The sequence below is a fragment of the Sceloporus occidentalis genome, unplaced genomic scaffold (assembly GCF_023333645.1).
Source record: "Sceloporus occidentalis isolate IW3139 unplaced genomic scaffold, rSceOcc1.0.p SCAF_44, whole genome shotgun sequence".
In the NCBI taxonomy this organism is placed as follows: Eukaryota; Metazoa; Chordata; class Lepidosauria; order Squamata; family Phrynosomatidae; genus Sceloporus; species Sceloporus occidentalis.
In genome coordinates, this window is record NW_028317024.1 from 5,934,676 (window position 1) to 5,960,189 (window position 25,514).

The 25,514-nt window shown below is 39.8% G+C and overlaps 1 protein-coding gene across 1 annotated transcript in view; it reads left to right on the forward strand.

The window, feature by feature from the left end:
* Positions 1-4,979: 4,979 nt before the first annotated feature.
* LOC149289625 (neuropilin and tolloid-like protein 1) overlaps positions 4,980-25,514 on the forward strand; it is a 61,095-nt gene continuing 40,560 nt past the window's right edge. The window contains exons 1-4 of the mRNA XM_089490380.1: positions 4,980-5,007; positions 6,340-6,393; positions 6,591-6,728; positions 10,001-10,249. Of these exons, the coding sequence (XP_089346506.1) occupies positions 4,980-5,007; positions 6,340-6,393; positions 6,591-6,728; positions 10,001-10,249 (469 nt within the window). The remainder of the gene's footprint in view (positions 5,008-6,339; positions 6,394-6,590; positions 6,729-10,000; positions 10,250-25,514) is intronic.

A 25,514-nucleotide genomic window follows, 5' to 3' on the forward strand; every position in this document is an offset into this window, starting at 1 on the left:
AGGGCCCCAAGGTACTCAGAGATGGATCCAGCCTGGCTGTCAAACAAAGATAGCACAGGTAGGAACTCCATTGTTTAACTAATACCATCAATAGGACTGCTGCCAGTCGATTAGGGCAGCTAGGGGTGGCGCTCTCATGGCAAAGGTAGATGTGTAATCTGTGTTTTGGCTTCTGCCTATGCGTCCAGAATGGCACCACCTCCTAGGGTGTCAGTTTGAGGGACTTTTTATGTGGATTTGAGCCTCCAGATGGGTTGCTCAATCTCGTTTTTATTTTGAATGTTTCAACACTCTTCTAGAGTGGGTGGTAGGAATGGAATCCGGGTTGTCTTCCAACCTGTAACACCTTGATTTCCTGTGAATTCGTCCACATGATTTGCATTGGTGCATGGACAGCTGGACAGAGTGGTGACAAAAAGACAGCCTTATAACGAACCTTGCATTCCTTGAGCTTGATTGTGGTGGTCCTTTGGGGGGGGAATGCATTTGCAATTGGGAGGTGGTGTTTCATTGTGACAAACCCAGGGGTGGTCCAGTGTTTTTGCATCTTCTGGTTGCTTCTGCACCTGGTACTTCATCGCCTTTGCTTAAATATGATTTGTAAGGTTGTGCGTATCCTGGGCATGTGTAATGTGATGGCCGATGCTCTCTCTCACTTTTAGTGAGAGGATAGGAACCCGTGCCTGGTGGAGCTATGGGTGCTTGGGCTGGAAGACTGAAGGGGCAACCTGGGATATGTATGGTAAGGTCCAGGATGAGTTGGCATTTTTCAGGGAAGCTTGGGGGGATTTCATGATCAGGAGGACTGAACTCATGGGGTGCTGATGCTGATGGGTAGCCTCTGAGTTGTCTTTTGACTGTGTCAGGCTAGCTGATGGATCTCAGCATTTTGTTCACACTTTCTGGTCTTCCCGACTGTACCAAAGAGTTTGAAGTTCAGCAGGCTATGAAGGGGTGGAGGAGGGGTACCCGCTCTTGTGACTGGAGGAGGCTGGTGCCTGGCACTTTGCGAGTAGATTTTGGCTGTTGCTATACAACTTCATCTTTTTCATCTGGCCCTTTCGCTAGCATTCTTCAGCGGCATGTGCATTGGGGAGTTGGTTAGCCCTCGTAAGTCGGTTCCTGGTGGGATATTTTTGGAAAATAGTGAGATAGTCAGTCCTTGAATTTAGGGTACAGTGACTGAAAACCTGGTTTTGGTTGAATTTGGGGGAGGTTATTAAGTACAACTTGACTTGGTTTTGATATTGTTTCCTAATGTGAATTTCTTGCAGCAGGCCCATAGCTTTAAGGCCTGCTGATGGTCAGAATTGTGATTGGAAGGTTTTTGGAGGTATATGACGGACTAGTGGGGGAGGTGAGCATCTCATGGAGATTTTTGTGGGTGGGTTATTTATAAAATATAAATATTCAGGTGCTGTGTTGTTGTTGGCTAATACAGTATTTTGTGAGAACTTTAATAAAAGCTGTTGCCTCTTTTACATTCATGTACTGATGTCTGTGTTTATTTGGGGGACATCAGTTTGTATGGTATGGGTTGTGTCAGTTGGTACACAGCACTGTCCCTACTACCTTCATATATGTAGAAATCATTAACAGTAAACTCAATCCAGTACTCCATACCTCTTGTAGACTCTGGTCAGCTTCCAAATGTATCTCCATTTCCACATTGCAAGAACATAGCGATTTATTTCTGCATTGTGTTACAGACCACTTCAAACTACGAATAGAAAAAGAAATGTCTGCTACCACTTAAAAATATTTTAACTACATGCTGAAGAAATAAGTAATATGTGTTCCTATGCTGTAATGTTTTTATGCTTTTAGTTTAGTATTTTTCATATAAAAATCAATGAAGGTTGCACCAGTGATTTCTGAAGTGTAAGGTATAATATAGTAAGATTTGTGGCAGATAATTTAACTTTTCCCAAGATGTTACTGCAATATGACATATATTAAAAGCTACTAATAACCAACCATATAAATGATATAACTGTGACCAGGGGAGGAGTACTGAATGTGAACCAGAATGATACAATATCTCAAACTTTATAACTAATATTGTGTCCACTGTTGTACAGAAATGAAAACTGTATTTTAGGCTACTCTGTTATATTTTCTACTTCCACAAGAGCTTCTGTTTACATAAAGAAAAATAAATAATATGTAAACACACTACCATTAAAATGTTTGGGGTCACTTAGCTGTTTTCGTGGAAAACAAGGACATTTCTAGCTGTTCTAACATTATTGAAAATTAGTTTTCTAATGATGGAACACAGGAGTGATGGGGGCCTATGTTCACGTATGAAGATGTTTCATTAAACATCATGTTTCCAGCTACAATAGTGATTACAACACTAACAACATCTTCACTGTATTTTTGATGCATTTAATATTATTTTAATGGACAAAATTTGCTTTTCTTTAAAAAACAAAGACATTTCTAAGTGACCCCAAAGGATTAACGATTGCTTTCTTTGTTTAAACACAGTTGCTGGAGTGTCTTTATATCAGCATGTCCTAAAATCAGTGCTGTATTTTCCCAAAAAACCTTGCATGGAATGTGTTAATATACCAGCATTTGAAATACCCTGGGTTGTCTAGATTAAATAAAATATGGTTTGATGTGAATACATTGAATTGGTTAGCTTCAAAAGATTTCCCAAATAGGACATGGGTGTAGGATGACCAGATTTAAAAAAATGGTTCTGAAATGGTAATAGCCTACTTGTACCTATTGCCCTATAACTTACAAAAAAACAAACAAACAAACAAAAAAGAGATTGGGTATTTCTTAACTCAGGACAAATATTAGAATCTACCAGGTTTCCCCATTAGCTTTTGTAGATGAGCAAAAAACTTTTCAAATAAAAATCAGAAAAAGTGTTTTATTTCCACGTGTTCACCATTTTCTATTATTTTTGTAGTAAATTAGATGATATTATCATAATAATGGTTGTTAAAGAAAGCCCTTCTTGTCCTGAAAAAAATCAATATATAATTCATGTTGGGGCAATATATGAGAAGAAGAAGAAAATTACAGATAAACACAAACACTGCAGAAGCCTAAAAATAACCTTTAAAAAACCCTGGTCCTTAAGGGGTTAAAGAGGTGATGTAAACACAAAACCATAGAGTCATGACAGTCAATAAAATGTAATATTCCACCAAAGCTAACATAGTACAGATCTGCAATCATTCTGGTTGATGTTAACAGGGATGGGCAACAAAAGATTAGAGATCAACTGTGACACTTTAAGAGCATTTAAATTAACCCCTTTGAAGATAATGATCTGGATTCAATGTGAGAGATAAATCTAATGACAAGTAATTGAATAGCAATCCTCCTATACACTGCAATGGGAAAAAAAACATTAACTGAGATAATCACTGTTCTAATACTTTTGATAACTTTATCTCCTAAATCCATCCCAATATTCATTGGCCATTTCTCTTGGACACAGAGACAATACTATATATATATATATATAGTATAGCATAGTATATATATATATATATATATATATATATATATATATATATATATATATATATATATATATATATGTGTGTGTGTGTGTGTGTGTTACTCTACGTCAAATATATGCAATCGCTGTTATTACCCCAGATGTGATGGACTATGACTCCCATTATACTCGGGCAGCAGGTTTAGCATAATGGGAACTGCAGTACATCAACAGTTGGCTATCTAGAGGCAACCTTGCTCCCTCCTGTCTGTAGTCCTAATGATGCAGCACACAGTGTGTATTGGAAATGGAGATCGCAGCGCCTCTCGGTGCTAGGATGGGTTTTGAAATCCTTGAACCTGCAGTACCTTCAAAAGAATAGGAAGTGTTTTAGCATTTTGAACAACAAGGAAAACTCATCTATCCAAGCCAGAGCTGCAAAAAAGGATTAAAAGAAAAAAAGAGACCGATCCATTCTGCAGTTGGACCAAACCTACATTTTTTTCATGGAATGTTTTTTAATGCATCTCTATTGATGATACACATTTTTAAAAATGTCACACAAGGACAACATGTGAGTTCCCGAGTCCAGAGAGAATGAGCGGCTCTGTGTGTATTTCGCCTGGATTGATCGGGGAGGAAAGAATTACATCTGCTCACGGGATTAACTGCTAAAGTTTTATTGCACCGTGAATATTAAGGGACTTGGTGAAGAGATAACACCGGCTCCTCCAACGAAAGCGTCTCAGGTTGTCTCCGCTCGGGGGCCCCGTAAGGGATTTCTTTAAGGAATAAAGCGGGTCTGCGTTACGCTTCTTCGTAAATAAGGCTATATAATATTCATAGTTATTTGATGTCTGCCACGACTATGCAACGAGTAGTGCGCTTGGAACATGGATTTGTTCCTTTGTGAGGGATTTCGCTCTTTTAATACGGATTTCATCGCAGAAATATTACTAAATCCCTATTTTTGCAAAGCTCGTCTTCAGAAGATTGCAAAGGTGGAGCGGGCAGAAAGAGCAGATGACGGACCAATTAATCCTTCCAATGCATGGAAACAAGCGAAGGAGCCAGGAAACGCTCATATGTAAATGGGGTGGATGCTTCGATCCGGTGCTGGTCATATATGAAACTAATGATTAGGCTGAATGCGGCGGTTACTTTGCTGATTTCCCAGTTTTTGACAATGCTCGTGGTAAAGTGACCTACTGGTTCTTTCATGGTGTCGGAGATCTGTTGCAGCGCCCAGGGGATCGGGATTGGAAATGCGATGATGATGATCATGATGATCATGATGATCTAGAGCGATGTGATCGCATGCAGTGCATACATACATTTATTTGTATATGCGATCATGGTGATTACTTGAGCCCTTTAAAGAGGAAGTGGCAATTCCTGCTGTGTTGGCTTGTAATTTTTTTTCTAATCCACCCTATTCCCCCGCACTGGAAGTCCTCCTGTATCTAAATGGAATTAGTGGAGATCGAAGCCCCTTGTGTAAGGAACAGACATGATCCATGGGAGCAGTTTGTTTCACAGTGAGTATACTCTACAGCTGCAGCCAGCTACCATTTGGGTACCAGCAACATCACATTCCCTCTATCCTGTCTGATTTCTCCTAATGCTTTAGGTGATACCTTCCAGGCATCAACACACTGTTAGTAGACTTGCCTTTAACATACATTCTCGATTTAGAATGTCATAGACTATTGATGAGGAATTACGTTGATATAACATGAGTTCAATGGGGGTTTAGCTTGTATTATGCTTAGCAAAATTGAAATTCTGAAGATGTAGCAGAACTCCTTCCATATGCTTAAGATGTGAAGTGTGTTGGTGCTGTGGTGATCCAAGGTATAACAGTGTCCTTTCTTTTCTGCAGTGATTAGTAAAGGCTACACACAGAAAAGTGCCATAAAAATAATGTGTGCTATTAGACATACAGTTGTGATATGCTAGGTCGGGCTTTAGAGGGCATATTGGCATTGTGTGGTGTTGATGGATAATGATAGACTGTATTAGTACACACTTTTATTTATGAAGCTAGACATTCTGGGCAGAACTGCATTTAAATTGCCAGATCAGTTTTACTACATTAAAAATTCAAAGGCCCTCAAACGTTTGTGTGTATTCACCTAGGTTCATTTCCATAACTCATTAAGAACCAAGGACAGCTATGCCTGGGTGTCAATATATTGGTCTTTTGATGCAGCTGTTTGTGTGTGTTCTCCATAATCACTGCTTTTTTTTTTTCTCCCACTGTTTTATATTTCTATAATCTAGAACAGTTTAAATCTAAAGAAAACAAAATATTCAACTGAAAGTATTTTCTTATGTACAAAGGACCTATTTGGAGGGGCTTTTAAGATTATTGCTGTTTACAGCTCCTTTTTCTCCAATTTTCTAAGTTTTATGACTTCGGAAGAAATACAAATAAACATATACACTATTATATATACATATGGATTCATATATTTAAGTGTTCATGGACATATACTGTAATATATCATTCATAAATCTGTTCATTATGCAGTCTTTATGTGGGTATTGTATGCCATTGGAAATGCTGTAAATGATAATAGCTCATTCTCACTGAAGGTTCTAGTTGCATTACTGTTCTAGCACATAGGAAGATGACTACCTTATCTCACTGACTCATGGGCATATAAGACATTGTCTGACATACCAGACATATTTGATATATCTTGTTGCAATGATACATAACCGAGCAACTATGTGAAATTAGAATGCAAAAACTCTATTTTTGTATTTCAGTGTTTTCTTAATACATCTGAATGATTAGTAGCAGTTTATGGAATATTCTTGAAAGTGACAAGCATAATAAACACAAGTATCTTCTTTCATTTCAGTTGTAACAAGTCTAATTATTCTACATGTGTCTTGGGCAACAAAAAAGGGAGCAGGTAAGTAGACCACTTTACATGAAGGTCATTTCTTAACTTAAATATGCAAAATCCTTATATTATGACATATGATCGTAAAACCCTTTGTAAACATACCTCGACAGAATACGACAATATGTATTTGAAGCAATCTTATACAATATGTATATATTTACAAATTTTGCAATTGTTTATTTTGTGTGACTTTGCATTTCCAGACAGACAAAACAACTCAGAAGGTCAGAAATCAGTGCAGTGTGGCTCTTGGACAAAGAATTTAGATGGAGGAATATTTACCTCTCCCAATTATCCCAACAAGTACCCTCCTGACAGAGAATGCATCTATATTATAGAAGGTAAATTTTTTTCTGTTGTCCCTATAAATTCTATGATTTCCTATTATATACCTATGTTTCTTATATATTAAATATAAGGACGGCATTGGCAAAGTTTTAAAGTGAACTCTTTTAGCCTAGAAGTAAAACATACAGAAAAGTCATATTTAAGATCTATAAAGGCCTGTTCATGTAATAAATAAATATATATATACACACACATTAGAATAATACAGTGGATGAACATTGTCATATCATAATTTTGTCACTAAATGTATACATTGAGCTTTCTCATGACATGTATGTTGTACAGAAATTATTTCAGTCTGTCGTGTTTCAACATAGAAAAAAGAAAATAAAAAATTATAATGAATAAAAGTTATACCCAATTATATGTTGATCTTAAAAGGTACAAAGGCAGATAATTTCAGGTATATTAAGATGATATTTTTTTTAGTGAAGCTATTTCGCTATTGTAGAGGGCATCAATACCTGCTGCTTTCTTGTAATCTAGACTATCGAATAAATTGCAATTGGTAAAGATGACGTGGAAGGGTGATGTTAATTTTAATCAATGATGGCAATTCTTTGTGCTCTATTGAGGGGTTTATGGCCTAGTAAGGGGAGGAGTCAAGAGATAACTGTAATTGGGTTTGTGAATTGGGAAAAGGAGGTGTCAGGAATAAATTGTACTACAATTTATCAGATATGTCCAGTTCTGTATTTTCCTTGGGACTGTAAACCATTGTACATTAAAAGGCCTCTCATACAAGTGACATTGTAGTTATAGCTATGCAAAACCTATGGTTGCAATTGGTAGGATCCGGCAGATAAATAAAATATGAAAGTTAGATAAATAAGATGATGATTGACCAAGATGGGGCAGAAGACATATGCAAGACATCAGCCAATGACATCACGTACTTGCATAAAGTATGCCCATAATGTAGGATCAATCCCAAAACACAAAATATAAATATACACCACTGTATTTCACTGACAATAAGCATATATAAGCAAGGTTTGATTCATTTGTGGGGATCATGGAATGGATGGCCAAATTCTTACCACATACAGTATGTAGTACTACATAAACAGTGTTACCTTTAATTTGTATTCCCTAATGAATTACATTTCTATAATAAATACCATCATAAACTCATATTTAAAACACAAATTTAGTTATTGAAACTAGCTTGATTGTAATTGCCAGAAAATAAGTGTGAAGTATCTTTTTCCTCTATGTAATAAACTGGTCTGGTCACCTGTGAAGTAGTAATTCCTTGGTTTATCCAAATCCAAATAAGAGATTCTATGTAATAAAAATTTTCTTTTGATTCAAGTGAATTTCTGTATGCTTCTTGGATCTGTGGTGGAGGGTTTAGTTCCCATCATACAGTATATGTACTGCTTTGTGGTCATGGCCTGTTTTGCTTGAAACAGGAATGTAACTGCAAATGTCTTTCCTCTCTTAGGCAACATCAGACCCAGCCCTGGTCAACCAATTCCTACCTGCTTCTGTCCAGACACTTTTCATAAGAAACCAAACAACAATAATAACCTCACACCTGTTTATTGTAACCCCAGTATGAATTCATGCTCTGAAACACACGTATTACTAATCGCAACCCTATCTCTGGTTGATATTTGTGAACCCATTGTTCAGGACAGCAGTGTTTTCTATTTTTAAGACCCTTGTCCATCTCCCAGCACCCTCTGCCCAAGACCTTCCTAAAAATTACTAACAGCAGGGGTAACATGCTTCCTCATGTTCTTCCCTAAACCTTCAACCTTTAGTTATGTGACCCCTAACAATGTTTCTTATGTCTTCTTGTACTCCTGCCTCACCGCCTGCCGTATTGGCCCTACTCTCTCACATATCCTTCCTTCTCTTTTTAGAGAACCCAACCCAATCTATTTAAACTCTCATAATCCATGTCTCCTCTTTTTTTCACTGGCATGTTCCTACCACGTCTAGCTACTGCCCTGTGTTACTTCTTCCACTAATCTCCAAACTACTGGAACATTTAACCTACAATGATCTAACCCACTTTCTTTCCTTTAACTCCCTGCTTGACCTTTTCCAATCAAATTTAAATACACAACAGTCTACTGATACTGCCCTCATCAGAAGGTCACTTCTCTTTACATATCCTATTGGACTTTTCCAACCTTTGGCACTGCTGACCACCCCCTTTGACTACAAACCCTTTATTCTTATGATGTCCATGACAAATCCCACCTCTGTGATTGTTTCTTCTCTTGCTCTCTGTTTGTGTGCCTCAGGTGTTAGGACTCGTGTATCCAAGATTCTTTACCCATTCTCTACCTACCTCATTTTGTGAAGACTCTCTCCTACTTATTTTAGTTTTAAATGCCTACTAAAAGCCCCCCTGAAGCATAAAATCTATCCTTCCAACACCAGGAATGTGAATCCTGAAAAGAAACCATCTGTTCTCCCCACTGTTGAGCTCTCCAAACCACTGACTATACATGACCCTTGCTACAATCTAATCATTCTTGCCCAATCAGGCCCTTCTAATAGCTTGCTATAGCAGGGCCATCTTCTCATTCTGTACCTTGTATGTCTTAACTTATATTATTGCAGTTGACAACTTTGTATAATTTCATCATAATGTCAATGTTTATTTTCACCCTCCTCTTTTATAAAAGTTCTAGGAAATGTGCTGATACTCTATAAATAAAATGTAATGTAATATCATGCGTCACTATTAAGTAGTGAAAAATCTGTCTCTAAGGAGTTATGTAGCAGTTTCCCTGTTCTTCTTGTTGAGCACAGCAATATGACAAAATACATAATGAAGTAATATTAGCTTGTCATCCAAAATGCTTGAAGACATATCTAATAGGTGTTGGAAAGTGTGGGAGTAGTTTGTGGACAATATATTTAATGCAACACAGACATACCATTTTACCTGTAATATATAGTTAAGTACCTGTTATGGAAAACAAAGCACTATTGTGCAAACTATAGATTGTAAATGTATATGCCTATGGGAAAATCATTAATATTCCATAAAACAATGCTGCTTTCTGTTTTGTATATGAATTTTCTTACATAATTTGTTTTGTGAAATTGCTTTTCTGCAAACTTCAAAATTACATGTAATTATAAAACAACATGAAACCAAACACACTATCCTTTTTCTCCATACTCAGTGTTTGTGGAATTATGCAATATTTCTTTGTGATTTTTTTTGGTTTGTCATATCACATATATTTAAACATACATTTTACATAGTGTTTTAGAATTATGTTTTTTCCTCTTACAGCTTCTCCAAGACAGTGTATTGAACTTCATTTTAATGAAAAATATTCTATAGAGCCTTCTTGGGAGTGTAAATTTGACCACATTGAAGTAAGAGATGGACCTTTTGGCTTTTCTCCTATAATTGGGCGTTATTGTGGACAACAAAGCCCACCTTACATTAAATCAAGTGGAAGATTCCTGTGGATTAAATTTTTTGCTGACGGTGAACTAGAATCTCTGGGGTTTTCTGCACAATACAACTTTACACCTGGTGAGTACAACCTCCAACCCTATCTAGCAATTGGTTTATAGCTGCTTTGGATTACTATACAAGAGTTAACTATTAATTTATATTGACAATAATTATTGTATGCAGTTCTTTTAAGAAACCTGTTTAACAGTGTGAGTTGTCGGCATTCAATTTTCCTTGCTGTTTTTCTACTATCATGCTAAATGATTATTGCTCATATAAACCACAGTAAACACATCTGACTTGTTTCAAACAGGAAAATAGTGTGAAGAAAATCTCTCTATTAATAATCTAATCTGTAAATAATGATACCTCTAGTGTGGAAGATAATTCAAAATATACTCATTGTATTCAGTTGCCATCCAGGGAAACCTCCAATCTCTATTGCAAAATAATTAGCTGAAATAATGATTAAACAGCCTACCCTTTACAACCATTATTGCTAGATTAATAGTAACCTTTCTTTATTTGTATATGAAGAAAAATAATCTGGGATATTGCCAGTGGTTTGTGTGCCATCATGATTTGCAGCAGAGTCTGTTATACAGTTGTGTATATGAAGGATATATATATATATATATATATATATATATATATATATTTTTATATATATACAAAGGGTAAATAATCACTTACACACATACACACATCCCCTCCTAAAATAGCCTAACACTGTTTGCTCTCCCTCTCTCAGTGGATCTGCTCTGCAGGGCAGTGCCCAAAATTTTATAACATGGAGTGGGTTTAGTTTAGTTTAGAGTTGTGAGTCAGAAAACCTTTAGGGCATTTAACGTTACTGCAAGAAAGTTGGCTTTTAAAATGTACTTAAAGAAGATTTGTCACTTCTAAATATCACATTTTGCAGTTCAGTCCACCAAACTGGTAAAAGGAAAACCACATACACCTATTAGAAACTCAATGTATGTGTATAATATTAGGAAAGTATTCTTGATCACTAAGTTTTATCTCACTTGTAAGTTACTTCAACTGATCCTGACACACAGTGTTGAGAGAAAAGGAGAGATTTTGTCAAGAGATGAAATGATTGATATGCCACTACCACGACTCTTAGCTACAGTGAAACAGCCCCTTATGTAATTCATATAGACAAATAGAACAGGTTAATGCTGTAACCCAGGGTAAAATCCGGCAGGGTGCTTGGAGTCTGAGCTGACTTCAAGTTACCACCATATAGCATAAAGCCAATAAATGAAACAAAATATCCACAGTCACTTGTCCTTGATATTTTTTAAAATAAATGTGTGCCTACAGAAACAGTTGGGTACATGGGTTTATTTTATTAAATATCAAGGACAAGCGGATCTTTTGTTCTCTTACTTAAGTTACCTGAATCACATATGTCTAATATTTACAAAGGAAAATTAAATACAGGACTGGTCTCAGCACCAGGTACCCGGTCAGCTTCCAATGGTTCCTCAACTGGTGCACCAGGCAGTGGCTTATCCTTCCTGGTTAGATGGTTCAAAAGTAGTAAGGGGGTAGATCCTATTGGGACCCAAACCTCACTGCACTTCTTACCTCCTCTAATGTCCCTCCAGTAGAGTTCCAAGAGCTTTAAATGTTTGGTGTGTGTATAAGTATATCACTCTGTTCTACAACCCTAAAAGTAATTGTAATGTTTTGACAAAACAACACAGCAAAGCAAAACATGTATTTATAACAAACAGTGTTAACACACAGTATTTATGTAAAAGCTTAATGCTATCTAAAATCGAAAAACACCAAAAATGTTCTTGCCAGGGGTGCAATTTGATCCAGGACTGGGCCTGATGAAAAGTTATAGGTAGTTACAATACTTGAATTTAGTTATGCTGACAGCTGTTCTCCTTTAAGGATTTTGGATTTAAGAATCTGGTTACCCTATAGCAACAAGATTCCAAGCAATCACACATTTCATAAACTAATGGTTTTGTATTATCCTGTAGAAGAAGTAATGAAAAATGTTCACATTTTCATGGATCTGCAACAGAAATATTCAGCTGAAGACAAACACAAACACATTTGTAGACTATCTGGCAAGCTTCCTAATTACTTCAGTTACTTCTGGGCATTGTGTTTTGCATTATTGTTTATATAGTGGATGATGTTGACAAACCCTGATTCTCCAGCTTTTATGATTTTAATATATTCACGTCTGAACTAAGAGGATCAGTATGGGGTTCTAGTAAGCAACACAAGCCAACTTCAGTGTAAACACCGTAAGGTGTAATAGAAATATTCCCTGCATATGAGAAGCTCTTAGTTTAACAGGGTTATAATGTTATGTTATAATCTGGGGTGACCTATGTAAAAAAGATTTAAGCAGCCCATCTTCCACACAAATGAGGCTGTAATGATACAACATTCTTATGAATGCGTATCACCCTTGCGTCCAAATTCTGATTGGGCCCCAAAGCAGTTTCCTAGGTTGCTTATATGGTAGGGTCAAGGCTATTGCTAGGCTCAGACTAGATTTAACTGTATGGCCAATGTTAGAGTCCTAGCTAGTCCTAACTATTCTTTCAATGGAGCTGAATCAATAGAATTGCACTGATTTTTAACTCACTGAGTCTGTCCTGCAATTCAAAGGCCCCTCTGGACACCATGGCACACTTGTATGGTAGGTGGGGTGCGTTAACCCTAAAGTCTGATCAGAACCTGCAAATAGCACTCAGCAGTGTATATACCTCACTTACAAACCCCATAAGCCCTAAGTATCCTATAAAACACATTACTCCATCCATTACAAATACATTATAGGTTTGTTCTGAAGTTGATTTTTTATATTTACTATTATCCTTTATTTATGTAGCGCTAACAATTTATGCAGCGCTTAATACAATACATATATTCAAGGGGTATGACAAGACTAGAACTGACAGACTGAGACAAACCGATATATTAGGTGGAGAGAGCCCTGCTCGCAAGCTTACAATCTTGAGGGAATTATTAGTTTGTTTCCTGTTAAAGTTTGCAGTGCCCTCTACACTTGGCTATCCCAAACGTGGGGGGCTTCCTAGACAGGGCCGGCCCAAGGCAAAATGCCGCCTGGGGCGAATTTTAAAATGCCGCCCCCCCCTTATCTACCCTTCCTCTCCCTCCGTCCCTGCCGCCCCCCCATTATCTACCCTCCCCCCCCCTTGTACTTACCTTTCAGCAGTCCTGCGGCGAGTCTCCCTGTTCGGTCTCGGTGCCGGCTTGTAATGCTGAGCGCCGGAAATCTTCCGGCACTCAGCATTACAAGCCGGCACCGAGACCGAACAGGAAGACTCGCCGCAAAGGAGAGAGAGAGGGGCGCGGGTACTGACAGCTTGGTAAGCGATGTCGCGGTCCCGGGACCGGTCGCGGCCCCGGGTTCGGTCGCGGTCCCGGGTCCGGTCGCGGTCCCGGGTCCTTGTGGACGACGATCTGCTCGCGGGTCACGAAGACCCGAGCTGGAGAGCTCGGGCTCCGTCTCCGGCGGGCGAACGTCGGCACGTAAGTGCGGTGGGGTCCGGAGTTCCCGATCTCCCTGCACTGGCGATTTGCAACCCGATCGCTGGTGCAGGAAGCGGGAAGGCAGATCTGGGGATTCGGCAGCGATCAGAATGAAAACTGCTCGCTGCCTAAGGAATCCCCAGAGAGGTTTACTTACCGGTTCGCCGGTCTCCACTGGGGGCGCAGCCAATTCTCACGGCTGGAGCCGTGAGTCAGAGGGACGTCTCAGGGCACGCCCCTGACGCTCTGTTGGGGGCGTGGCTTTCTGTGGCGCCAGATTTAAAAACCCTGCAGATCTGTCCACAGGCACCCTGTTGTGGTCTTTCCTCCGTTTTGAGTTTGAGTTTGCTTTGTTGCTATTTGGTTGACCATTGGATTTCCTGACTACCCACTTGCCTGCTGATTTTGTACCTCTGCCTGTGACCATCGTTACCGAACCCTGGCTTGGCTGACTATCTGCATCGTGTACCTGACCCTGGCTTGGCTGACTATCTGCATCGTGTACCTGACCCTGGCGTGGCTGACTATCCGCATCGTGTATCCGACCCCTGGCTTGGCTGACTATCCGCATCGTGTATCCGACCCCTGGCTTGGCTGACTAACCGCGTCGTGTTTCTGACCTCTGGCTTGGCTGACTATCCGTATCGTGTTTCTGACCCCTGGCTTGTCTGACGTCCGGCATCGTATATCTGATCCTGGGCTGCTCCCATATCTGCTACTTCTGCACCTCGCTGCTTCAGCTCAGTATCCACCATTTTCAGCTATCACTGCAGCTTCCTCACTGTTGGGATCATCCTGAGTTCCTGTTGATTTCCTGCGGTGAGTGCTTTTGGTGTTAGCAAACGTGACATTACAACAGGGTCATGGATCCCTCTGAGCTTAGCAAGGTGCTGTCGTCCCATAGTCAAACTTTGGACTCCCATGAAGCAAGATTTAAAGACATGCAAGATACTCTGGACCATATGGCCAGAGCCCTGCAGGTATTGGTTGTCAGGTCTGACCCGGCATCCGGTGGCTCTGTCCTGTCTTCAGCCTCAGACACAGCTTCCCCAGCCATGATGCCGGGGTCTTCTCAAGCTACTGTTCCTCTCAAATTGCCGTCTCCGAACAGATACAGCGGTGAACCAGAATCATGCCGTGGATTCTTAAATCAATGTTCGATTCAGTTTGAACTCACCCCGCATATGTTTGCCTCTGAAAAAGCGAAAGTGGGTTATATCATTTCATTGTTGTCGGGTAAAGCCTTGGCATGGGCTTCGCCGTTATGGGAAAAAGACTCTCCTAAAGTTTATAACAGTGCTTCATTCATCTCTGCATTTCGTAGAACCTTTGATGTTCCTGGAAAAGCAGCTACAGCTTCGTTGTCGTTACTTCACTCTTCTCAAGGCTCCCGCTCTGTAGCTGAATACGCAATTGAATTCAAGACTTTGGCTGCAGAGGTGAATTGGTCGGATGAGGCTTTAATCGCAGCATTTTATGACGGGCTATCTGAACGTCTTAAGGATGAACTGTCTACTAGAGAGTTACCTGATGACCTAGAAGATTTTGTTTCTTTGGCTCTGAAGTTGGATAGTCGCATTCGTGAGAGACAATCGCAAAGAGTTAAAAGATTGGAATACAGATCCTGTCATCAGCTACCCTCCAGCCCACCCCCCAGACCTTCGTCACCTGTTTTACCTCCAGAAGAACCAATGCAATTGGGAGCTACTAAATTGTCTTATACGGAAAAGAATCGTCGTCGAGCAGAAGGGTTGTGTCTATATTGTGGCAAGAAAGGTCATTTTGTTCGAACCTGCCCCAACAAGCCGGGAAACTACAGTGCCCAGTCCAAGTAAAGGGGCCTGGTCTGGGTGAGCACGTTTCAGCCCCTAAATTTAAAGATTGTTTTCATGTTCCGGTGTCCCTGGAATGGGGTGGGATGAAGATTTCTTCATCAGCTATGTTGGACTCTGGGGCTGCTGGTTCCTTTATTGATCATAATTTTGCTCTCTTTCATAAAATTCCACTTGTCGAGGTATTTCCACCTATCGCCATCTCTGCCATTGATGGTCGAACATTACAACCTTCGTTCATTACACAACAAACTTCTACCATACTGCTCTCCGTGGGGTTGTTTCATCAGGAAACCATATCGTTTCATGTTATTTCGTCTCCTGCATGTCCGATTATTTTAGGCCTTCCTTGGCTCCGGCTTCACAATCCCTCAATTAACTGGTGTTCCGGGGATATCCTGAGATGGGACCAGAAATGTTCTACCCAATGTTTTTCCAGAGCTATTTCCAAGACAACCTCCATTCGGTCTATATCAGCTACAGCGGTGCCTTGGGCTTATCAGGACTACCAAGATGTGTTTGATAAAAAACAGGCCGAAGTATTGCCTCCTCACAGACTGTATGATTGTCCTATTGAATTACTGCCGGGCACTCTGCCCCCACGGGGTCGTACCTACGCCTTGTCTTTACCTGAGTCACAGGCATTAGAGGACTATATTAAGGACAATTTGAATAGGGGTTTCATACGTAAATCTACCTCCCCTGCCGGAGCAGGTTTTTTTTTCATTACTAAAAAGGATGGAGGATTACGGCCATGCATTGACTATAGAGGACTGAATCGTATAACTATTAAAAACAAATATCCGCTTCCCCTCATTCCAGAACTTTTTGACCGCTTACGTGGCTCTACTGTTTTTACGAAACTAGACCTTCGGGGGGCATATAACTTAATACGTATACGAGAAGGTGACGAGTGGAAAACTGCCTTCAATACTAGAATGGGACACTACGAGTATACGGTCATGCCCTTCGGACTCTGTAACGCTCCGGCTGTGTTTCAAGAATTCATCAATGATATATTTCGTGATATTTCTCTCCAATTCGTCATTGTCTACCTGGACGACATTCTGATTCACTCGCCGGATCTTCAGTCACACCGTACCCATGTTCGGGTTGTTCTTCAGCGCCTTCGTCATAACAGACTGTATGCTAAACTCGAAAAATGTTTGTTTGAAGCTGCCAGTGTTCCGTTTCTGGGATTCATAATTTCTGCAGCAGGATTTGAGATGGATCCCAACAAGTTGTCTGCCATCTCCGATTGGCCTCAACCTCAAGCTGTACGTCCCCTGCAAAGATTTTTAGGGTTTTCTAATTATTATAGGAAGTTCATTAAAGATTTCTCTAAAATTGTACACCCCCTGACCGCCATGACGAAAAAGGGAGCTGACTGTAAAAACTGGTCTGCTGAATCCATTACTGCTTTTTCCCTCCTTAAAAAAGCTTTCGCATCTGCTCCAGTGTTACGACATCCTGATGTCACTAAGCCTTTTGTCGTGGAAGTGGATGCATCTGAGATTGGGGTGGGAGCTGTGCTTTCTCAAAGGAAAGACTTTAATGCGAAACTTCACCCGTGTGCTTATTTTTCGAAGAAATTTTCTCCTGCGGAGAGTAATTATGATGTGGGCAACCGTGAGCTTCTGGATATTGTTTTAGCACTCCAGGAATGGAGGCATCTTTTGGAAGGGGCAAGGAATACTGTCACTATTTTGACGGATCATAAAAATCTAGAATACCTCAGTCACGCCAAACGACTCAATCCCAGACAAGCTAGATGGTCCTTGTTCCTCTGTAGATTCAATTTTCTCATTTCCTACCGTCCCGGGTCTAAGAATATTAAGGCCGATGCTTTGTCTAGACAGTTCGCATCCGATACTGACAATACGTCGGAAACCCGAACCTATTATCTCCCCATCTCAGGTTATTGCATCAGTTTCCACTCATGTGTATTCGCCGATGTATGCACGTATTCTTAAAGCGCAAACCAAGGTACCCGTCCATAGTAAATGGCCTATAGGTTCTCTGTTTGTTCCGGCTTCAGAACGACGTAAGGTTTTATCCTGGGCCCATTCGGCTCTCCCGGCAGGTCACCCTAGTGCTCGGCGTACGCTGGAAATTATAGGTAGACAGTTTTGGTGGCCTGAGATAAAGTCGGATTGTGTAGATTATGTTGCTTCTTGTCACCCATGTGCCACTGCTAAAGCATCTCATTCTAAACCTTCCGGTTTGCTTCTACCTTTACCGGTTCCCTCTCGTCCTTGGACCCATTTAGCCATGGATTTTATCGTTGACCTCCCTCCCTCCGAAGGGAATACTGTTATATGGGTTGTAGTTGATCGCTTTTCTAAAATGGCGCACTTTGTTCCTCTCCCTAAATTACCTTCGGCTCCCGATTTGGTCCCTATTTTTGTTGATAACGTGGTTCGTCTACATGGTATTCCTATGCAAATAGTTTCTGATAGGGGGGTGCAGTTTACGGCATTGTTCTGGAAAACCTTTTGCTCCTCGTTAGGGATATCCCTAGCCTATTCCTCAGCATATCACCCCCAGACCAATGGCATTTCTGAAAGAACGAACCAGACTCTAGAACAATTTTTATGTTTATTTATCAATGAATATCACGACAATTGGACCCAACTTTTGCCCTGGGCCGAATTCACTAGAAATAATACTGTTCATGAATCATCATTACTTACTCCGTTTTTTTGTAATTATGGTTACCATCCCTCCTCTTTGCCCGATTCATTCAAGGATTCCCAGGTCCCAGCGGTAGATTCTTATGTCAAACCATTACCTTCCGTATGGGACAAAGTCCGTCGCGCCTTATCCACAGCGGCCCTCAAATATAAACAGCATTCTGATCGTCGGTTGGGTCCGTCTTATATGCCTAATGATCGTGTGTGGTTATCCACGAGAAATATTAAGCTTAAAGTTCCCTCCATGAAACTTGCCCCACGTTACATTGGTCCTTTTCGAATTCTGCGCAAAATTAACCCAGTAGCTTATGAACTTAATCTTCCTTCCTCCCTTAGAATGCCTCGCGTTTTTCATGTGTCTCTACTTAAGCCCCTCACCTGCAACCGTTTTACCAGATTTATTCCTCGCCCTAGTTCGGTTATAATTGATTCTCATGTTGAGTACGAGGTCCAATCCATACTGGATTCCAAGAAAGTCAGAAATTCTGTATTTTATTTGGTTCACTGGAAGGGGTATGGTCCAGAAGAGAGGTCCTGGGTTAAATCTACTGATGTATATGCCCCTGCGTTGCTCCGGTCATTTCACCTCAAATATCCCACCAAGCCTGGGACCTTGCGCCCATCGGCCGGCCTTCGAGGAGGGGGTAATGTCGCGGTCCCGGGACCGGTCGTGGCCCCGGGTTCGGTCGCGGTCCCGGGTCCGGTCGCGGTCCCGGGTCCTTGTGGACGACGATCTGCTCGCGGGTCACGAAGACCCGAGCTGGAGAGCTCGGGCTCCGTCTCCGGCGGGCGAACGTCGGCACGTAAGTGCGGTGGGGTCCGGAGTTCCCGATCTCCCTGCACTGGCGATTTGCAACCCGATCGCCGGTGCAGGAAGCGGGAAGGCAGATCTGGGGATTCGGCAGCGATCAGAATGAAAACTGCTCGCTGCCTAAGGAATCCCCAGAGAGGTTTACTTACCGGTTCGCCGGTCTCCACTGGGGGCGCAGCCAATTCTCACGGCTGGAGCCGTGAGTCAGAGGGACATCTCAGGGCACGCCCCTGACGCTCTGTTGGGGGCGTGGCTTTCTGTGGCGCCAGATTTAAAAACCCTGCAGATCTGTCCACAGGCACCCTGTTGTGGTCTTTCCTCCGTTTTGAGTTTGAGTTTGCTTTGTTGCTATTTGGTTGACCATTGGATTTCCTGACTACCCACTTGCCTGCTGATTTTGTACCTCTGCCTGTGACCATCGTTACCGAACCCTGGCTTGGCTGACTATCTGCATCGTGTACCTGACCCTGGCTTGGCTGACTATCTGCATCGTGTACCTGACCCTGGCGTGGCTGACTATCCGCATCGTGTATCCGACCCCTGGCTTGGCTGACTATCCGCATCGTGTATCCGACCCCTGGCTTGGCTGACTATCCGCGTCGTGTTTCTGACCTCTGGCTTGGCTGACTATCCGTATCGTGTTTCTGACCCCTGGCTTGTCTGACGTCCGGCATCGTATATCTGATCCTGGGCTGCTCCCATATCTGCTACTTCTGCACCTCGCTGCTTCAGCTCAGTATCCACCATTTTCAGCTATCACTGCAGCTTCCTCACTGTTGGGATCATCCTGAGTTCCTGTTGATTTCCTGCGGTGAGTGCTTTTGGTGTTAGCAAACGTGACAAGCGAAAACCACTCGGCGCCCCTTTCTCTCTCTTTCGCTTTAAAAAAAAAAAAAAAAAAAAAAAAAAGGGCTTGGGGCGGCAAAGTGCCGCCCCTTCAAAAGTGCCGCCTGGAGCCTGGACCCCCTAATGCCTTTGGGTAGTGCCACCTGCAAGGATATTGAGACTCTCAAAATGTCAACGAACATTGCTAATAGTTGTTATTTTTACAGATATGTGCTGGCATAAGGCAGAGACAAGGAGCTTTTGAGTCACTTGGAACTCTATTTACTGGACAAATATTTTTGAAAAAAAATTACAAATTCATCTCTAAGTAACATAATACATTCTGCTATTATCAAAATATGATAGCAAAATGTAATATTATAAAGACTCAATAAATCAATATTTAAGATATCATGAAGAAAGGATTAATGCATCAATCATTAGCAGAATATTATATGAAATGATTGCACTGATATCATATATCAAAGTGTCTGTCTGTGTACATGTTCAATACACACACCACCATTTTAGAAGAGTGACACCAAGCAGGGATAGTAGTTCAGACCACTTTAAACACAAGAAATAATTGTATTATGTTTTTATTTTTTTACCAAGGTAGAGATTCCATTTTGTTTGTATTTGTTGCATTCATCTTTATCATGACTACTAATTGAAGCTGCTTATGTTTGGCAGATATACATATTTCTGTTTATTTAGGCGTGCCAAGATCAGGGTGGCTCTGTACAGAAAAAAGCAAGTTTTCAGCACATACCCAGCAAAAACTATTTTAAAAACACATATCTAACGCATAAATATTGGGGATTCCATCACACTATATGGCCATATATTGCTTAGCAAGCCACTACATCACAGTACCCCAAGTTTGGTGAGTCAATTTTTCATGGCTACATTGAGCTGAATCAGTGGGAGCACATTGCATTTTTAAATCCATCTCTGGAAACCATTATTGAGGTACCTGTGTGGTAGGTGGGACTGTTCAACCCTAAGGTTTGGTCGCTTGACTCTATACAGACTCTATACAGACAGACATTATTGGTTGCCACCTTATGCCAAGTCATTTCCTGGACCTGTGGATGGTGTGTGGCCACGTACATGGTTTTAGTGGTTGAGATAGAGGTAAAAGAGCCAATATAGAAAAAGAAATGACTGGAGAGAAAGTGAGGAAAAAGAGTCAAATGGCAGGAGAAAAATAGAGCAAAAGGAGAGGCAAGTCAAGAGAAAAGAGAAAAAAGTAAGGAATCAAGAAGCAAAATGAGAGAAAATTACTATTGTAGCTTGAAACGGTTGATTTTTAAAGGAAATTCTCAATAGGTGTACAGAGGCCCTTTATCACTTATGTTCAAACTGCACATTGTGTTAGCTAATACAAGTTTACATTTAAAAGGCTTATTGGTTGTTATTTTGGCACCGTGTCTATCCAATAATTAGTATTTCTGCCATAGAGCAAACATAAGAGTAAGTATTCTGTATGTGCCACATGATTTGTGATGTTACTCAGTTTAAAAATTGAGCTCCCATTCTCTATCTATACCTAATGAACACTTCTCTTTGATTTAATAAGGCTTTCATATAACCCAACCCCCCCCCCCCCCCGAGCCCTAAAAAACAACCTTCCACGCCCATGGGGAAACTGTGGCATAATTTCTTTGTCAAAAAACATATTAGTGTGGTCGTTTTTTTTGGTATTAAGAATATCTAAGAAGTGCTCACTCATTCTTTCCTTGAGGCATATACTCATTCAGTGTATATGACACTTTGAAAATGTTACCGCATAAACCACATTAGTGGTATTTCAGTTTATGTATACCGTTATTTAACAATGAATTAACAGCCTTTACATCGAGATGCACAACGATACATATCCTTTGTGGTAGAATATCTTTCTACGAACAATTTATGACCAATTATTTATTTCAATAATTGTACTTGTATCTTTTAACATATGAACTTTAGATGAGATGCTTTTTAGTAATTAATGCAGCATTTAGGTTTTCTTTATGCATTTTTTACTGTTTGCTTCAAGCTATGGTAGAAATAGCTGACAAACAATAGTGAAATAGAATGCTAGAGTCAGATATAAAATTCAAATAAATTGATTACTGTGTCACAGTCATTATTAAAAAGTTCTTTGAAGCGTGACAGAATCCAACTGCTTACATTATCATTCCACTCACAACCCATCTCTCCTGATGAAATAGGGAAACCAACATTTGCTGTGTAAAAGGATATACAAACATCCTTTGCCAGATGTTATCTAACAGATAATGCTCCAGGGACAATACTCTGAGGCACTGGATGCAATTAATTATTGTGCTAATAAAAAGATTTTCTGGGGCTTTCTAATTATTATTTAATTTCAAAACTATTAGTGAATAATGCAGATATGCTATGTTTAGATTTGCCCAAACTAATCTATTTTATTATCTTTCAGCAAAACATATTTGACATGTCAGGAGTGATCTATTGAGCTACTGAGTGATAACACGTATTATCATATATTTATTACTCACAATATTATTAAATATTAAAAAGCCCAAAGACAGACATTTTTCTTTTAGGATGCAAGATTAAAGACCAATCTGGGGGCAGGGCTTTACAAATACCTTTTAGGTCTCATTTAAATGTAAATGAGTAAGGAATTAAGCAGAATAATATATTTTACTTAATTATTCTAAAGAACATGTCCTGGTGTTTCTTTACATATTATTGAGGCCAGCTTTTTGTCTAGAAGACATACCTAACACGCATTGAAGACTATATACTCTATAAACAATGTTCCAACACATTTCACAACAAATAAGGAGCACAGAATGCATTCGGTCACGGTATGTGCTTAAAGTGCTTGTTACTCTATACGCCTAGTGGCTATATGTGGAAATCCAAGCACAACACAAAACAAATAACAAAACAAGCTTTTGTTACTATGAAAAATAATCACATGACTACCTGTCTGTTTTAAATGTATTATATGACTTTATGCAAAACCTTGTAGCCTTTTGAATGCGTGACTTTGGCTGAACCAGAGCTGGAGCTGACTGTTAGGAAGTATCTCCACATTAAAGTATACCACTACTAATAATAATATGATAGCTTAAGTGTCCATTTCAGCTTCTTTTTCTATTGAAAATTTGTCCAGAAAACACCCATGTAAAAAGAATAAATAACGACTGATAATAACCAGATTCATGTTAGCTATCTTACTCCTATGAACTGTATTGTTTTTTTTGACATTTAGTGAATTACAATATTTTCTGAAGGTATTTGTGACTGGACTGTTTTTCAAATTGTTCAAATTGTGTACCCTTAATGACAATGGCTGTGTAACATTTTTGCGGGGTTTGTGTTTAGCTGTAATTTTCTTCTTTCTTATTTACTGTACCCACACAAATTTTATATTGTTGCTTTTAAGGCCAAGAAGGGCTTTCTTTAGATGCATTATGTGATATGATCAAAATAGGTATTATAAAAAGAAAAAGAAAACAATATGGTGAAAAATTTACTTTTATTTCAAACATTTCTAGAAAAGCTAATGAAAAAAACCTGCTAAATAAATTCTCATATTTGTCCTGAGTTTAGAAATACCCAATGTTTTCATGTTTTTTGCAAGTTATAGGGCAGTACATTCTACACTACTTTTTATTATTTTTGCACTTAAGGGGTAAAGGTTTTGTTTTAATGTATATTGTAGCGAAAGCGGCACCAGGTGTTTGGGCGCCTATTGTTATTTAAAAAAAAATATTTTTTTACAACAGGATGGCTCCATTTATGAGCCAATGCTAACATGTTATTAAATTTTTATTTATTCTTTAACAATTTTTAAATATTTAATTTTATATTTTTGGATTTTTACAGGGACCATAGCCCTGCATTTATGGAACCTTCTTAATCTGATTGCTCCCAGTCAGGAGAAGGGCTCCTCCATCTTGTAAGAGGCCTTTCAACAATGAGGTTGTGATCATTCCAGAGAGCATTTACACATCATCTTTTTTTGGGGGGGATGTTCCTGAAATTCCTCAATATCGGTTAAGCAAAGGAATTGATGGCTGATCGCTTCCTAAGCTCTTTTTCAGCAGCAGGTGCACCATATTTAAAAGGCATGATGCTTTTTAATATGGGGAATATGATCGCTCCATAGAGCGATCACTCTGCACCCCTGCATATATTTTTGGTGTTGCTGAATGCCTCGATATTGACCCAGGCACGCCAATTGTCACTAACTGTATGGATTTCCATGATGTGTCTGACATGACAATTGTTGCAAAGGGGTTAATGGGCACCATCAGAATAGCTTGTTACTAAGATACAATATGTTATGACATTTTTATTTGGAAATGGATGGTTCTTCTTATGATGTCATGGGGACATAGCTAGAGTCTTTCTTATATTCATTTATTTTTAAATATTGTTATTTTATATTTACTGGACTCCATTGCTCTGCATTGCTGATCGCAGTACCTATGATTAGCCTGCAGAGGCCTCAGGAAGGTCTAGATAGGCCCTCATGGAACTTTTTTACACGGATGATCTGTTTCCAGCTGGCAGAAGGGCCCCGACATCGTGTGAGATCCATGTTTCCTTTCAGTGTGATGCTTTTGATATGTCAGTTGTTACTAACTGTATGCATTTCCATGAAGTGCATGGCACGTCAATTTTCACAAAAGGGTTAATGGGTACTACCAGACTAGTTTGTTACTAAATACACTATGGTATGCAGTGTTTTGCAGTTACCTTGGTAGCATAAATTTTAGCATTAGATGAAAAGAATAAACAATTTTGTGTACTCACACACTGGCATGTACATGATGGCACCACACAGCTCCGCAGTAATATTATAAACAGATATGGAAAGTTAGGAGGGTGCATCCAAAAGCGAATACGAAAATATAAAATAAAAAAACTGGGCAGAAATTAACGTTTTTCAAAGTAGAAACCTTCATGAACAGCACCATGTAACAGGTTCAGGGTAACATTCAGTGTCACTGGTATAGAGAAGGTTGTGGAAGCTGAACAATATAATTAGATTGCAAAAATATGTTTAGAGGAAAAAGAGCAGAGGAACAAGAACTGAATCTTGTGTGATGCCAAGAAGTGAAGAAATGATTGGATCAGTATTATACTAGCCAAGAAAAAGCTTTAGCGTGTATAAATATAGATTTGACTATGTCAATGAGAACAAGTTGATCAACAGTATGAAAAACAGCAGAGTCCCAAGAGAAAGAGTAAGATTTGCAGTTACTAAGTCATTACTTTGTTTTAGCCAAGCTGTTTTATTAGTGCTAGGGGCTGAAAAAGCAAGTCAAAATACAACAGAGATGGGAGTGGGGAAAAATCGTTTCATGTATATTTATAATTAATTTACTGTTTAACCAACAACAGTGCAAAGTAGGGTTAGTAGCAAAACACTCCTTGATATAATAAAGGATTAAGCTACAGCTATCATGTTGTTAGTCCTGTCACTATCTCATTAGGAGCCAGGAAAAGCCATTCAATACATTATCTGTTATGTAAGCTGAAAGGGAAGAGAGCAGCCACAGCCCATGTTACCACAGTTTAATTGTGGTATCTCTTTCAGCCTCAGTGCTCATATACATGACTCTGTTCATCATTATGCAGTACAAGCTCTGTAA